Source organism: Ruditapes philippinarum, unplaced genomic scaffold (assembly GCF_026571515.1).
Source record: "Ruditapes philippinarum isolate M1 unplaced genomic scaffold, ASM2657151v2 ctg917_1_1_1_1, whole genome shotgun sequence".
Taxonomy (NCBI): domain Eukaryota; kingdom Metazoa; phylum Mollusca; class Bivalvia; order Venerida; family Veneridae; genus Ruditapes; species Ruditapes philippinarum.
In genome coordinates, this window is record NW_026853925.1 from 89,923 (window position 1) to 104,706 (window position 14,784).

Sequence of the window (14,784 nt, forward strand, 5' to 3'; positions counted from 1 at the left end):
GATCATTTAGAAATAACGAAAACAACACGGGTGAAAGATTTTCACCCCCCTGTCTTACGACGGTATTACTTGCAAAAAATTATTCTTGAAATCTTATTACCACCTTTTTCACACGACTTTGCTTTATCATACACATTACAGTACAGTACAGTACTGTACAATATGCAAGCTTTTCAAAAAATTACCCCTACTGGTAATATTATTCGTTTTTGCCATACGGCAATTCTATCAACAGAATAAAATGTTAAGGCTTTACGGAAATCTACTGTATATATATATAAAAAAATATAATTTTTTAACCCCAAAATCAACCAACATATAGTTTTCGCGTCTTTTTGAAGTTAAATTATCTTTTCGGTATTTTTTCTAATGCAAGCGTCTATTGAAAAAAAAAATGGAGCGGGAGGTTTGAAAATGAAATTTTGAAGCCATTTTAATTAAATTTCAAATTTGAACTATTGAAACCGTTAGTATCAATATTTATTTAACTTCTGCACAATGTTTGATAATATATTTATTGTGAACCTTCTAATTTTCATGAAGATAAATCTTGATCTGTCCGAATTTTATAATTTATGATTTTCGGACATATTTTTTTCAAATTTATGATTTTTGATTTTATAATTTATGGTTTATGGACATTTTCAATGATTTTGATTTTAAGTTCCATAATTTTTACTTCCTGCATAAGTCTCCTGGTCGTTTTGGTTTTGTGCATTACACTTTGTGGACGATTTTTGATTGGATTAGGACACTTCATCCCCCGCACACTTCGACCCACAAATCCCCCCCCTACCCCCCTCCCCCACCCAAAAGCAACAAAAGAACAAGTACAGTTGTTTGACCGGTTCCGGCGCAGTTTTTCATCTTTTGCCGTCAGGATACAAATTAACAAATTGTTGATATAAAGAAATGTACCTGCTAGTAGATTTTTGATTCAAAGTTAAACCTGGGACAGAAGATAATGGGACGGGAAACACAGAGAATAGAGATTAGCGCTCTTGTGTGTTTTCGTACAATCAGGAATCAGCACCGCCATTTTACAAATTTAGTTCAAAGCGGAGGAAATGTCGACAAGAAAATTGATCGGTATTGTGTTTACTTAATCTTTTAATGGGGTTGAAGTCCTCAGAAAGTAAATTTACTATGAAATATTTATGTAAGTATCATGACATTGATCAGAATGTATTTTAAAGTTTCTAATGTGTAGAAAGAACAAACACAAATCTCGATCGAACTGATGTTGTTGTGTCGATCGCTGTGAAAGTGTAATTTTTGTCTGCTAAAATTCGTTTAAGTAAAATACAAGAAAACTGGCAGAATATTTTGAAAGATACTTTAAATGTCTTTGGTTTAACATTAAGATTATGGAAATTTAGTGAGTTAAAATGAAATTTTATGCGTTCCATTTTTATGAACTGAGACTAAAAATCTGAGAAATAAAATGGCGGAATACTAAGGTGATGTGCATTTTTTGTCCCAAAAATGAACGTAATATGTTGATTAAATTTGTCTCATGTTAGTATTTTTTATAAAAACATAGCCATATTTATAGCAAGAGAGTTAAATAGGATCAATTATTTTGTAGATTTTTCATTATGCAGTGTCAAATTTCAACAATTTTTAGGCGAAATCTGGGACCAAACCATAAATTGATGAATTTGCAGATAAATTGATGAATTTGCAGTTACTTTGTTTAATATCTAAAAAGTAGAAAAAACATGTTTTAGAAGTAGGTAACAAGGTAGGTTTTTTTTTTTTTGAAATCCATAATTTGTTATCTAAATGAAAAAAAAACAAAACATCTTTATGAAAAATTATAGATTCCTTAGGCTTAGCTGTGTCATTGGATACATATATCATGAAGGATAACCTGCCTTGGTGTCAACTGCTTTTTGCACTTGTTGTATAGTCTTTTATTTCCTTAATTTTTGTATAATAATATTTCAATTTCAATTTTTCAATGTGTTGAAATAAAGTCATTATAGTAAAACAATGTCAGCATGAAATTAGTTTTTTCTGTGATTTCAAAAATGGATCACAGATAAATTTGAAATCATGGACAGAATTCACATGCAGTAATATTATAAATGTCAAGGTAGCCATAAACCATAAAAAGTGTAAATTTCTAAAGTGTTTTTAATTAAATCTCAGTAAAAAAAAGTCATTTTACAGCAAAAGGTTTCAACAGATTGAAATGGCTGCTTGACTATAGTCCGTGGGCAAATTTCATTATTTTCTTTAAATTACATTATAGATATTAAATTACTATGACATACATGTTGGCAACAAAATTTGTTCTCTTTTTGCAGGTTGTGTAGTTTGAAATCATAATTATCAGACATATTGCTATAGGACAGCAGGAACTTGAAATTTGGTGAAGATTGTCTCCTTATATCTGGTATGTTTAGAATGGCATATTTTACAATTTGAAAACATCTAGAAAGAATAATAAATGATAAACCTATTTCTTATTCATCTCCATACATCTACTGTACATAATTAATGATTCTTATTTTTGATGATAATTACCTTTTCATCATAAGTAAGAAAATTAAATTTTTTGTTGTGCATTTTTACTGCCTTGGGTACCGGGGCCGGTACCGAGAAATTGGGACAAATTCATCATTTTGACTGTCGCTAAAGTTGGTAATTGTACATAAAATGATGATGTATGGGATATTAATTTTATCCATGGTGAGACTTTAAATCACTTGCCCCTCACTGCTCAGCTGTGGGTTCAAATCCCGACAGGGACTTTGGATTCTTTCATGTCAGGAAACTATCCAGCTAGCTTACAGAACGTCGGTGGTTCTACTCAGGTGGATGCCCGTTCGTGCCTGAAATATGCAAGGAAGGGCACCTGAGGTCTTCCTCCACCAGTAAAGCTGGAACGTCGCGATATGACCTATACTGTGTCCATGTGACGTAAAACCCAAAACAAACAAACAAACGTTGTCCATGGTGACATGTAAATTATGCAAAATTATATATGCTTAATGTATTTTTTACTAAATGATTTTCCCCAATTTTTTTTTTAAATTATGATAATTAATAAAAGAAAATAATTTTCACTTCTATCAATTGGGAATGTTGCGTTTTTTTGTTATTAGTTAGTGATATCAGTGACAAAAAGCAAATATTCATGAACTATATATATATAGGTGACTTAAAAGAGCTCATACATGTTTATAAAGATATATTTTAAATTATTTCAGATTGCTTTTGTCGATCAATAATGGCTCGGAAAAGGAAGAAAATTGGATACAGCAGAAAATATTCCAAAAAACCTTGCAGAGCAGGTTTATCAAAGATTGAAAACTTTCCATCAGATGCTTTCTTTGCAAATTTTTGTTTGCTTGAGAATACCAGTAATGATGAACAAGTTACTGAATGTAAGGTCACAATTGATACCAATGAATTTATTGATTCAGATGGACAATCTGCAAATGAATTTTATGTCATTTTAGATAAAGTACATAAGTACAACCCACAGCATAATCTAGATGAGTTTGTTTCTGGAATTCAGAATAACCTTTTTTCAAAACTGAAATCAGACAGTTCAAGTATTGAGAATGATCAGTTCTTTTCAATTCCATCCAGTAAGGATATTAAGTTTATCTCAATTTATGACAGTGATGTAGTTAGTGATTCACCAAGAATTAAAACATGTATTCGCGTCACAGAGAAAATGAAGTTGGACATATTTGTGCATTCAAAACCCTTAAGCACTGAACATCCTATATGGTTGTCAGTAAAGAAAAATTGTTATACAGTTCAACAGTTAGAGAATGTTATCAAGGAACTTTGCAAATACTCTATTTGTTGGGGCAATAAGGATGCTGACTTACAATCTCTAAAGTATAACAACAAACATGCTTACAAGGAAGAGATCTACATTGGTTCAACAATTCGATCGGTCTCGTGTTGCCTGTTAATTAATCAACGAAGTGAAAGATGCATGAATTGCAAAACATACAGAAAAACACTTATCAAAATGAAGAACCGCAAAAGTAATGTTAAAAGATTCAAGTGAAATTTATATCTTATGTGCAATTAATGACTGTATTTTGCAGTATTTATCACCATATTTCTACTGCATTACTAACACAGTAGGGGCTATTTATGCATATTTTTACCTCTTTGGTAATTTACTTGGATTATAAGTGCCGATTGCAATGTGTCAGGTACTTTGTTCATACTTCATTTCACAATATTTTCAAAATTTTTATAAAAATTAGGACGAATCTGGAGGCATGCTGCTTTAAGTAAATTTACAATGTTTTCATAGCGTTATGGTATTTCATTGAAAAGTTATAACAGAGAATTTCTTCATTATTTAACACACATGAAATTGTATGGAAATTCACAATAATTCACCCTTCTATTACTATTTAATTAAGTGGTTTTTTTTGGCGCATGTCTCATTTTGAAAAAATGGATAATGTAACTATTTAATCATGATATTTTTTTTGCAATGCAAGACATCAACTATATATATATCTTTATACTTTTTAGCTCGACTATTCGATAAGAATAAGTAGAGCTATTGTAGTCACCCGAGCGTCGGCGTTGGTGTCCGCGTCCGCGTAACCACTTATGTTAAAGTTTTTGTAATAGTTCAAATATTTTCAAAGTCCATTGACATATGGCTTTGAAACTTTGCACACTTGTTCACCATCATGACCCCAACCTGTAGACAGGAGGAGGTAACTGTATCAAGCATTTTGACAGAATTATGCCCCTTTTTCGACTTAGATTTTACGTTAAAGTTTTTGTAATAGTTCAAATATTTTCAAAGTCCATTGACATATGGCTTTGAAACTTTGCACACTTGTTCACCATCATTACCCCAACCTGTAGACAGGAGGAGGTAACTGTATCAAGCATTTTGACTGAATTATGCCCCTTTTTCAACTTAGAATTTACGTTAAAGTTTTTGTAATAGTTCAAATATTTTCAAAGTCCATTGACATATGGCTTTGAAACTTTGCACACTTGTTCACCATCATGACCCCAACCTGTAGACAGGAAGAGGTAACTGTATCAAGCATTTTGACAGAATTATGCCCCTTTTTCGACTTAGAATTTACGTTAAAGTTTTTGTAATAGTTCAAATATTTTCAAAGTCCATTGACATATGGCTTTGAAACTTTGCACACTTGTTCACCATCATGACCCCAACCTGTAAACAGGAGAAGGTAATTGTATCAAGCACTTTTTTTTACTATCAAGCACTAAGAATAGTCGAGCGTTGCTGTCCTACCGACAGCTCTTGTTTGTATTCCAATTATGTTTATTTGTACAGTTAATATTCATTAGATGAAATAAATATTTTAATGAATCTTTTGTCATGTGTAATATTTTGATGGGGTGTAACTGTTTTATGTTTTATTTTTCTCAACTAGGTAGTCCTTCATGCTACCTAGCTCTTTAATAAAAGAGTCAAATAATTTTAATGAGTCACTGGTTCATTATAAAAGTCAAGGATATTGGCCACTGGTCTGATGCATGTATATACATACAGAAATGTCACATGACAAATGGGTCGAAGCTGGAACTCTAACCATGGGTATGTAGGTTGATGACCAGTATGACGGTGGCCTTTGCAGATATGAATCTTAGTTGTTATACTATAAAATACAACTGAAATAGACCACAGTAAGAAACATTGCATAAAAAAAGTTTTTCTAACATTTAACATGCTTAACTCCATGTTTATTCCTTAAATGACCTCTTATACCCGAGACAGAATTGTATAACTTATCACACTGATCACAATTAGAAGTTTTTCTTTTATCCTCTTTAGATTTTACACTTGTCTTATTATCAACTGTAAATTCACCAAGAAAAAAATCTAAATATCTTCAAAGTGAACAAAATCTGATTTTCCATGCGCCATATTGCAGTGTATCAGTGTGTATACATTTCATATATGAACATTGCATCTTAAATGTTATCTTTTTGAGTTATGACTTATAATTTAAACTGTCATTTAATAGCATCTTTTAAAAGGGCTTTATTGTGTGTAGTAAGAAAACAATCTATTCAAAAATGAAGATGAAAGCTAAATAAGAACATATTTACAAATATATGTTATATACATACATTTATATTTTTACCAAATATTAAAAATCACTGGAAAGGTTATTATATTTTCTATGTGCATGTAAAAAAATAGTAATAGTAAAAAACAGATGCTAACACATAACATGTAAAATTGGGCATTTTTAGGGTATAAAAATGTCTGTATCTTTATTTTGGGTAATGCTATCATAAAAATCTTTTGGGCACATTTGCTTTATAGTAAGCCCTTTGTAAAAACACAAAAAAAAAATTGCAAATGTAAAATATGTTTTGGAAAAAGCCTGCATTACATGTATTTTTGAAAAATTGGCCCATTTACTGTGCGGCAGGCATAATGTCAATAAACAACAAAACCAGTGAATATTTCTTTTTTGTGTCGCCTTGAAAAGGTGACATATAGGGGTTACTTTTGTCGGCAGTGTCGGCATCTGTGTCGTTGTCGTTGTCGGCGTCCGCTAAAGCTTGTCCGGAGCATAACTCAGTCACTATAAGTCTGATTGACTTCAAACTTGGTATGCATGCTTCTTTCAATAACCCGAAGTGCAGTGCACAAGAACCGGTACTCTGCAGTCCTTATTTTTTGAGTTATTACCCTTTGTTAATTTTCATACTTTAATTTTGTCCGGGCCATTTCTCTTCAACTAAAAAAGCTATGGACTTGAAACTTCATAGGATGATAGATCTCATTAAGAAGAAGTGCAGTGCACAAGAACCAGTACTCTGCACTTCCTAATTTTTGAGTTATTGCCCTTTGTTAATTTTCATACTTTATTTTTGTCCGGGCCATTTCAACTAATGTATAAAAGCCATGGACTTGAAACTTCATAGGATGATAGGTCTCATTAAGAAGAAGTGCAGTGCACAAGAACTGGTACTCTGCATTTCTTATTTTTTGAGTTATTGCCCTTTGTTAATTTTCATACTTAATTTTTGTCCAGGCCATTTCTCTGAAAGTATAAAAATTATGGACTTGAAACTTCATAGGATGATAGATCTCATTAAAAAGAAGTGCAGTGCATAAGAACTGATACTCAGCATTTCTTATTTTTGAGTTATTGCCCTTTGTTGCTTTTCTTACTTTATTTTTGTCCTGGTCATTTTTCCTCAAGTATGAAAGCTATGGACTTGAAACATCATAGAATGATAGATGTTATTGATAAGAAGTGCAGTGTACAGAAACTGCTGCTCTGCACTTATTATTTTTTTAGTTATTGCCCTTTGTTATTTTTCATATTTCATTTTTGTCCTGGCCATTTCCCCTAAACTACATTGTTCACAAGGCGACACATCCGACTCACGGAGTTCTAGTCTAAATTTATTGTTGTTTACATGAATGGCTTGCTTGATTGATCGGAACTAGTCAATGCGCGGGAAAACGGTCAAACAACTGTAGGATGGTACCCATTTTTATTGTTGTTTACATGAATGGCTTGCTTGATTGATCGGAACTGGTCAAATTCAATGCGCGGGAAAACGGTCAAACAACTGTAGGATGGTACCCTATCAGCTTATGGTACCATTGTTCTTCATGTTGCCCTCCTCAACAGAGCTCTTGTTAATATTTTGTAATAATACATATATGGTTTAATGATATTTACTATTTCAAAGGTGTCAAGTATGGGAAGTGAAGATTGCATTTATAATTTCCTGCCAGGAATGCTTGTTTATGTCAAAGATGTAACAAAAATCTGGGAAGATGGTGTTGTAACAAGTGTTAGCAAAAATAAATGTACTGTTGCTGTTACAAATAAAAAGGTATATGCTTATCATTATCATAAAATACATATATCTATAGGATAAGTTACTTAAAAGTTTTTTTGGAGGGATTTTTTTTATGAAAAAATATACATAGTTTCTATGCTATGTTATTGAGGCAGAGTTGTTGTTGTGTTTTAGATATAATAAATATGGAGAGGCTAAGAGTGACTTTGTGACTAATGTGTTGCAAACAGCAGGGCACGGTGAAGCTATAACAGTCAATGTAAATTGTTTGTTTGTACCAGCGGATAAGTTCGATTTAAAGCCAAATTGGTCGAGGTGCGGATAAAACTGTTGTTGTTTTAGTGCTTGAATTAGTTGAAATTGTGTACTTTGAACAAGCTTTATTAATAGTATTGAATAACAAGATTTGTGTACCTCAGTATGGTTTGGCCGACACTGTTTCTGTATATAGTGAAGTACCTGATGCTGTTATTATTGCATCCCTGTGCTAACAATGCTTAAACTTTTATTGAATTAAAAGGATTAGGTTTTTATAAAAATATATATAAAAAGATCCCCAAGTATGGCTATTTAAAGGTAAATAAGTCATGCTAAATTTATAAAATCAATCATTGGTTTCTAAACATTTTTCTTTACATTACTGTTTTACAGGAGACAAAGGAGTATTTGGTAAATGACATTTTACCCAGGTCAGAGCAATGCTTGCAGACAGTTCAAAGTCTCACAGACCTTTCACCTATCAATCAAGCTTCAGGTATTAGTCTTTGTTAAATTATAAGATTGTCCGGAAGACAAATAGGGGAACTACCTGACTCATCTGTGCATTGTCAGCTGCATAACACTTAGTGAAAGTTTTGTTTGAAACTTGATATCTCATTTATCTCTGGAAAGGGAATTCTCTTATATTTATACTGTAAGGTCACTACCCAAGACATGTCAGTCTAGCATGGAATTTGTCTTAATTATGGCCCCTTTTGGTTCAGTTATAAATTTTCAGTGGACTGTACAGGCACCTTGAAGTAAATATGTTTTATTTCTACAGTGATTTTGCTGTGAATTTTCAAAACAACCGGTAGCGCTCTGAAGTAGAAAATGTAGGCAATGAATCCAAAAAAGAGAAGACCAGTGATTGAAAATGCAAATAGTAACACATTTAATCAAATACATGTACATGTATTTCAATTTGATTGCAATTAAGATAAGATACACAACAGAGGCTGTTTATAGTGACAGCTTTGTGACTCTTTTTCCATTAAAGCTTTTTGACTATCTATTAAATTTACTAACAATTTAAGCCAGCTGTTGTAATGTAATGGTTCTTACGACAAATATGCACAATTTCATTTCAGGGGAAAAATAAGCTATTTTAGGCATGGGGGGTAGCCTGGATTTAGCTGTAAAATAATAGGGAAATTCATTGGAACATAAATACATAGGACAAGTACTTGGGAGGAGGAGTGAAAAAAGCTTTCTATTTATATGCAAAATTTCATATCTAAATTTAATTTGAATTTATTTTTTAGTGCTATGCTGCCTTGAAGAGAGATTTGCAGATGGTCAGTTCTATACAAACGCAGGCAGTACAATAGTTGCAGTTAATCCATTCCGAAGCGTTGACCATTTATATACATTAGAAACTGTGTTAGCTTATCACAGACACCATGAGGTATTCCAAATATTTGTTAGTTTTGTGAACTAAGATCTCTGATTTTATTACCCATTTTACAACAATGGTATCAATTCTTAAAAAGTAACTAAACGTCACCTCTCAACTAAAGTCCTTGTCCCCCTGTGAGTCAGGGTGTTGATGTACCAAGGTTGTACAGTATAAAACATTGATGGTTTTAAGCAGCTTATGGTCATCTTCATTTTTATAATGGTAAAAATTATTTTTAATTTGTAAAAATCATATAAAGTATACTAGTAAGATGATTTCATCTCCAGGTGGATATTTAGTTAATAGGGTTGTCATTAAAGGTTTTCTTTGACTGTACATTTCGAAATTAATCTGTAAATTTTTAGATCCTGATGAAGACCTCACGGTAGGTCGAAACCGGTAGATAATTAAATAATATAAACATCCCTGGTGTTGACGTGTAATTTTCTTCCTACTTTACCTTATCTGTAAATTTTTAGGTTTATCACATACAACAAACAGTGTTTTCTAAGTTTTGAAGCCACCTAATATGCATTTGAGACAGTTATTTTTTGGCTGCAGCCTCCTCCTTATTACAAAACTGTGGATATATCAACAGGAATGTGATCTATCTTCATGTCAAAAAATGCTGAAATAGTCCTACCATTGTTAATAATGTGGTTGAAATATGGTGATCAAAATACACATGTAGTTAATCTTAATCTATCATGTAAAACTGAAATTCATGCACAAATGATCTTCAAAACTAATTTAAGTAATTAATAATGATTGAAATATTAATACTTAATATTAAATCATGCAGATTTTTACTATTTTAACACAAAAGTCCCCTCTGTTTCAGGATGTTCCACACATATATAAAGTTGGGAATGAAGCATATACAAGATTGTGTAGAGAATTGGGACATATAAACCAGTGTATAATTGTGAGTGGAGAAAGTGGGTCTGGCAAGGTATGTATTTTTAAATATATTGTCCAAGGATTACCTATCAAAACAAGCTGTAATCACCTCTGAAATAAAACAACAAAAGAACATAATGTTGTATTTTTTCATCCATTACACCATTTCTGGTAGAAAGAAATGATATTTTATATTGTATGTCTGTGTGCTCCTTGTTTATATTGTATCATAGTTTGGAGACCTTTCTGTTGAAAATGTGTCAGGGTTAAATCGTATACATATACATGCACAGTGCGTTAACTGGAGTGCGGGTATTAGTTACCCGCACTCCAGAGCATGCTCATTGATTGGCTCATTTTTGCTGGGGTTTACATATTGTAACGGCAGAGAAAGGGAAAGATACAGAAATGTCATATTCAGATGTTCGTTCATTGGTTCATTTTTGCCGGGGTTTCATATTGTGACAACAGGGAACGTGCTTTTATGTTTGACTATGATACAAAAGAGAAAGAACACCAAAACACTCGGCAATCTGATTAATACTCGGGGGCTACGCCCCCTCGTACAAATCAGATAGCCTCGTGTTTCGGTGCTCTTTCTATTACTAATCCATAATTCTGGACAAGGATTGGTACAGATTTATTCCCCTTTATGAACTTAACAAATTTCGTTTACACCATTTGTGTGCTTTATTATGAATTATTGATTGGAACACACTGCAATTTAGTCTTTATCTACTTTTCTAAAGGTTTTGTAATGTTTTTAACTATTTTAAAGTGTTGTAAGGGACTTCAAAAATAATCAATTTACAATGTTGCGTTGTAATGGGTTATAAATATAAACTAAACATTTATTAAGTTAAAGGAATCATGTTTGGTTTGACTTCTTGACTTCTTGAAGATAATAGGACCGTTCTACTCAGTCATGTGTTAGCATAACTCATTTGTTTATCAAACTTCAAAGGTACCAAAGGAATTAACATTGTACTTGATACTTAAAAGATGTCTTTGGGATTATAATTGGAGGTCACTATCTAAGATCCATAACTCTGGCATGTACGAGGGTTGTCCCAAAAGTCTGTGACAAATTTTATAGCCGGTTCATTTTTAACGCCAATAGAAAATAATTCACACATATAACCGTTAAGTTTATTATTTAACATTACAGCAAATCATTTACAAAAAATTTACCCTAGTTACTTAGAAATTTTCAGTATTAACGACATTGGTTTGAGTTGCCGGCGCACGTCAAATAATTTACATTTTGTTATGAATAGGCTGAAATTAATTACGTATATTTCAAATATCTGATGATGTGTCTGCACAATGTGACGTTGACTTCCTCTGCTGCTATGTTTAAATCATCTCTGAAAATTTTAGTAAAATTACTTAAAAAACGAAAAAGATACGAATAAATAAAAATATCTCATATAAAATAGGAAAGTTGAAATGGCGACGTTCGAAGAATTTGCGGCGCAGTGAACATGTCACTCAGGTTTCATGACTATTTCGAGATGACAAATGTAACGATTTTCAACAAATATACCAAATATAACAGTTTAGCAACACATTCTGAGCATTTGTGTACAAAAGGCATGAACGGAACCAGAGTTTTGCGCTACAAAAAGCGAAAATAAGGAAAACACGGATAAGAAGACCGATCTTCGTCGCCTATTTCCTACAGCTAAAAACAGGAGTAACGAGACCGGAAGTTCGCGTATAGCAAAAATTAATGTATGCCATCCAAACATTCAACAGACATTAACAACCACATGATTTAAGTCAGAAATTGACGATTTATGGGTACCATTATTGCGTTGAAAGCCATTGAGAGTTTTTGAGAAAGGCGCCTTATATAGATTTAACGCCGTCTTTGACGTTGGATGTGCGCCGCGATTCAGTTAGTTGCCATGGTGTTTATGGCATATTTTTGTTGTTTGTTGATATTTATCTATGAAAATTTGTGAAAATGTTTAAATTATATGGGTTTATAACATATTAAAATATCAAATTCGTACCTATTTTATTTAGCTATTAATCAATCTTGTCACAGAATATTGGGACAACCCTCGTACTTTGATGATTGAATAATGGCCCTTTGTAAACTTAGATTAGAAAATAGTTATTTTGCCAAGATCAAATTTTCAAAATTACTGAAGAATTTCTGTTGAAACTTGATTGTGTCCTTGGCATTATTATTGGAATTTACTATCCAAGTTTAATAACTCTAGCATAGACTGACAGAGTTATAGCTCTTTATGAACTTACAAAACTCTTACATTGAGTTTGCTTAACTGTCAAGCATAACTTTCAATAATTGCATGCAGTGTTATGTAAACAGCTCTTTATCTACTTTTCTCAGTTTTGCAATGTTTTATAATTGTGTCAAGGTGTCATATCAGGGACTTGAAGAAGCACATTGATTGTTGTATATTTGATTGTAATGCATTTAATAGAAACATAAACTTGGGACTTGTTATATTATTGATCAACAGCTTTATTTTTCCCATTATTCTTCAGTGTATAATTAATTAAGGATTTGAAATTTTGTTCTATTATACTTATAGACAGTATCTGCAAAGCATCTATTGAGGTACATGACAGTGGTTTCAAATTCTTTGATGTAAGTTCAATTATTATTCATCTTTATAGTCAGCTGATTCTTTATATAGTTACAAAACAAAAATGTTTCATGCAAACAGTAATATTTGAGTATACAGTGCAACCTCTGCAAAGTAGCTCTCTGTAGAACAATTATAAGTTTTTACTACAACAGTATTAACTCTTTCCAGATTAAGACTTTACATTAGATTAATCTCTCTAGAGCAACTCCTGTCAAAAAGAGCCAAAATCTTTGTCTTCCAAAAGGTGTTGTAATTCAGTGGTTGTTTTGTATATTTTCTTGTGGAAAGGAAAGTTTGAATGAATATAGGTAAGTTTGTTGCTTTGCAGAACAGATTTAATTAAGTCAGTAAACCAAAAAGGCTTTGCCTTACATTCCTCAGATTTATAGCAGGGAAATTTGTCACAGCCTGTAGATGACCACTTATTAGTCCCCTACCGGTTTACCGGAGGGGACTTTAGGTTTACCCTCCGCTGCTATGTTACAAATAGACTGAATTTCAAGATTTCTGATTCTAGTTTTTAAGTTTTTTCACTATAAGTTCTTTATTTCTTAAGGTATTTTCTTCAAACTTTAAATATAAGTTGCTTGTCATCAACCACATCATATGTGACAAGGTTTACAACTCTAGCACAAAATTTATCAGAATTACCTCCCTTGAACTTAAAATTTTCATGAAAAAAACATTGTTTTTTTTAATAACTTCTTTTTCTGAATGTATCTACTTCAAACTTCATATAAATGTTTCTTATTATCACTCAACATTTGTGAGTGTTCAATACTCTAGCAAGACTATTTCCAGAATTATGCCCCTTTTGAACTTAGACTTTTTTTTGAGAAATTGGTAATTTTTACTCCAACTTCTTCAATCATGATAGGATTTTAAAAATGTTATATTTTGATAACAGGGATGTTTAAAAAATAACTTTAGAGTGTCCTTCAGTCCGTCTGTCTGTACATAAAAACGGTTTCCTGTGATCACTTTTAAAGAACTTTTTCAACAAATTTACTTAAAATAGGAACATAAGTGAATGGCCAATGGCCCTTCAGAATGTTGCTTGGGCTCTTACCGGTAGGGGACTTATGGATTGCTTGCAATACTATGATAATTGCTTGTTTTATTTAGGTCAAAGGTCAAAGTGACAGTTGTAACACTGACCTTTGATAGCCCAAACATTTCGACAGGTCAAATAATATATATGCTATGACCCTTAATTTATCAGATTTAGTTTAGAGTTGACCTACATTGATTTTGAGATCATAAGTTCAAAGATCAAGGTCATTGTAACTGTCACCACTAAAGCCAGTCTGCTCTCTAGGCTATGAGATGGTAACGTGACTACCTGTAATTAAATGCCATTGAGGATAGGGGGTACATGTTGCTCAAACATCTTTTGTTAATGGATATGAACATATTGAATTGTATTTCATGTATAAGAGGCTGTAAGTTATTTTAATATTTTACATTTACAGAGATGAAAAGTTTAAACCCAGAGCAAAAGTATGTGAGTCAATAGAGCAGAAGATTTTAGATTCAAATCCAATACTGGAAGCTTTTGGTAACGCTGTCACCCAACGAAATGATAACAGTTCAAGATTTGGCAAGTTTATACAGCTCCAGTTCTCAAGGTGAGTTCTACCAATATTGAACAGCATTAATGTGACCACACGTTGGATACTATGAGGGTATAATATTACACATTGCCGAGTTCAATACTGAATTCCATTGGATGAGTACACAGTTGTCAAACCTATATTGGACAAGGCACTAGCCAAGTCTAATATAGGTTTAGCA

At 32.3% G+C, this 14,784-nt stretch overlaps 2 protein-coding genes across 4 annotated transcripts in view; both read left to right on the forward strand.

The window, feature by feature from the left end:
- The first annotated feature begins 386 nt into the window (after positions 1 to 386).
- The window catches only part of LOC132738387 (unconventional myosin-XIX-like), a 34,897-nt gene continuing 20,499 nt past the window's right edge, over positions 387 to 14,784 (forward strand). For all 3 annotated transcript variants that reach the window (XM_060725878.1, XM_060725879.1, XM_060725880.1), the window contains exons 1-7: positions 387 to 466; positions 7,696 to 7,842; positions 8,461 to 8,563; positions 9,333 to 9,475; positions 10,308 to 10,418; positions 12,934 to 12,989; positions 14,463 to 14,618. In XM_060725878.1, the coding sequence (XP_060581861.1) occupies positions 7,705 to 7,842; positions 8,461 to 8,563; positions 9,333 to 9,475; positions 10,308 to 10,418; positions 12,934 to 12,989; positions 14,463 to 14,618 (707 nt within the window). In that variant the 5' untranslated portion in view covers positions 387 to 466; positions 7,696 to 7,704. The remainder of the gene's footprint in view (positions 467 to 7,695; positions 7,843 to 8,460; positions 8,564 to 9,332; positions 9,476 to 10,307; positions 10,419 to 12,933; positions 12,990 to 14,462; positions 14,619 to 14,784) is intronic.
- On the forward strand, positions 2,263 to 4,376 carry LOC132738388 (uncharacterized). The gene is made up of 2 exons (XM_060725881.1): positions 2,263 to 2,401; positions 3,219 to 4,376. Exon 2 carries the CDS (start codon positions 3,239 to 3,241, stop codon positions 4,034 to 4,036), a length of 798 nt encoding a protein of 265 aa, XP_060581864.1. The 5' UTR covers positions 2,263 to 2,401; positions 3,219 to 3,238; the 3' UTR covers positions 4,037 to 4,376.

Coding starts and splice junctions, on each gene's coding strand:
- LOC132738388 (XM_060725881.1), top strand. CDS start 3,239: ATGGCTCGGAAAAGGAAGAAAATTGGATACAGCAGAAAATATTCCAAA.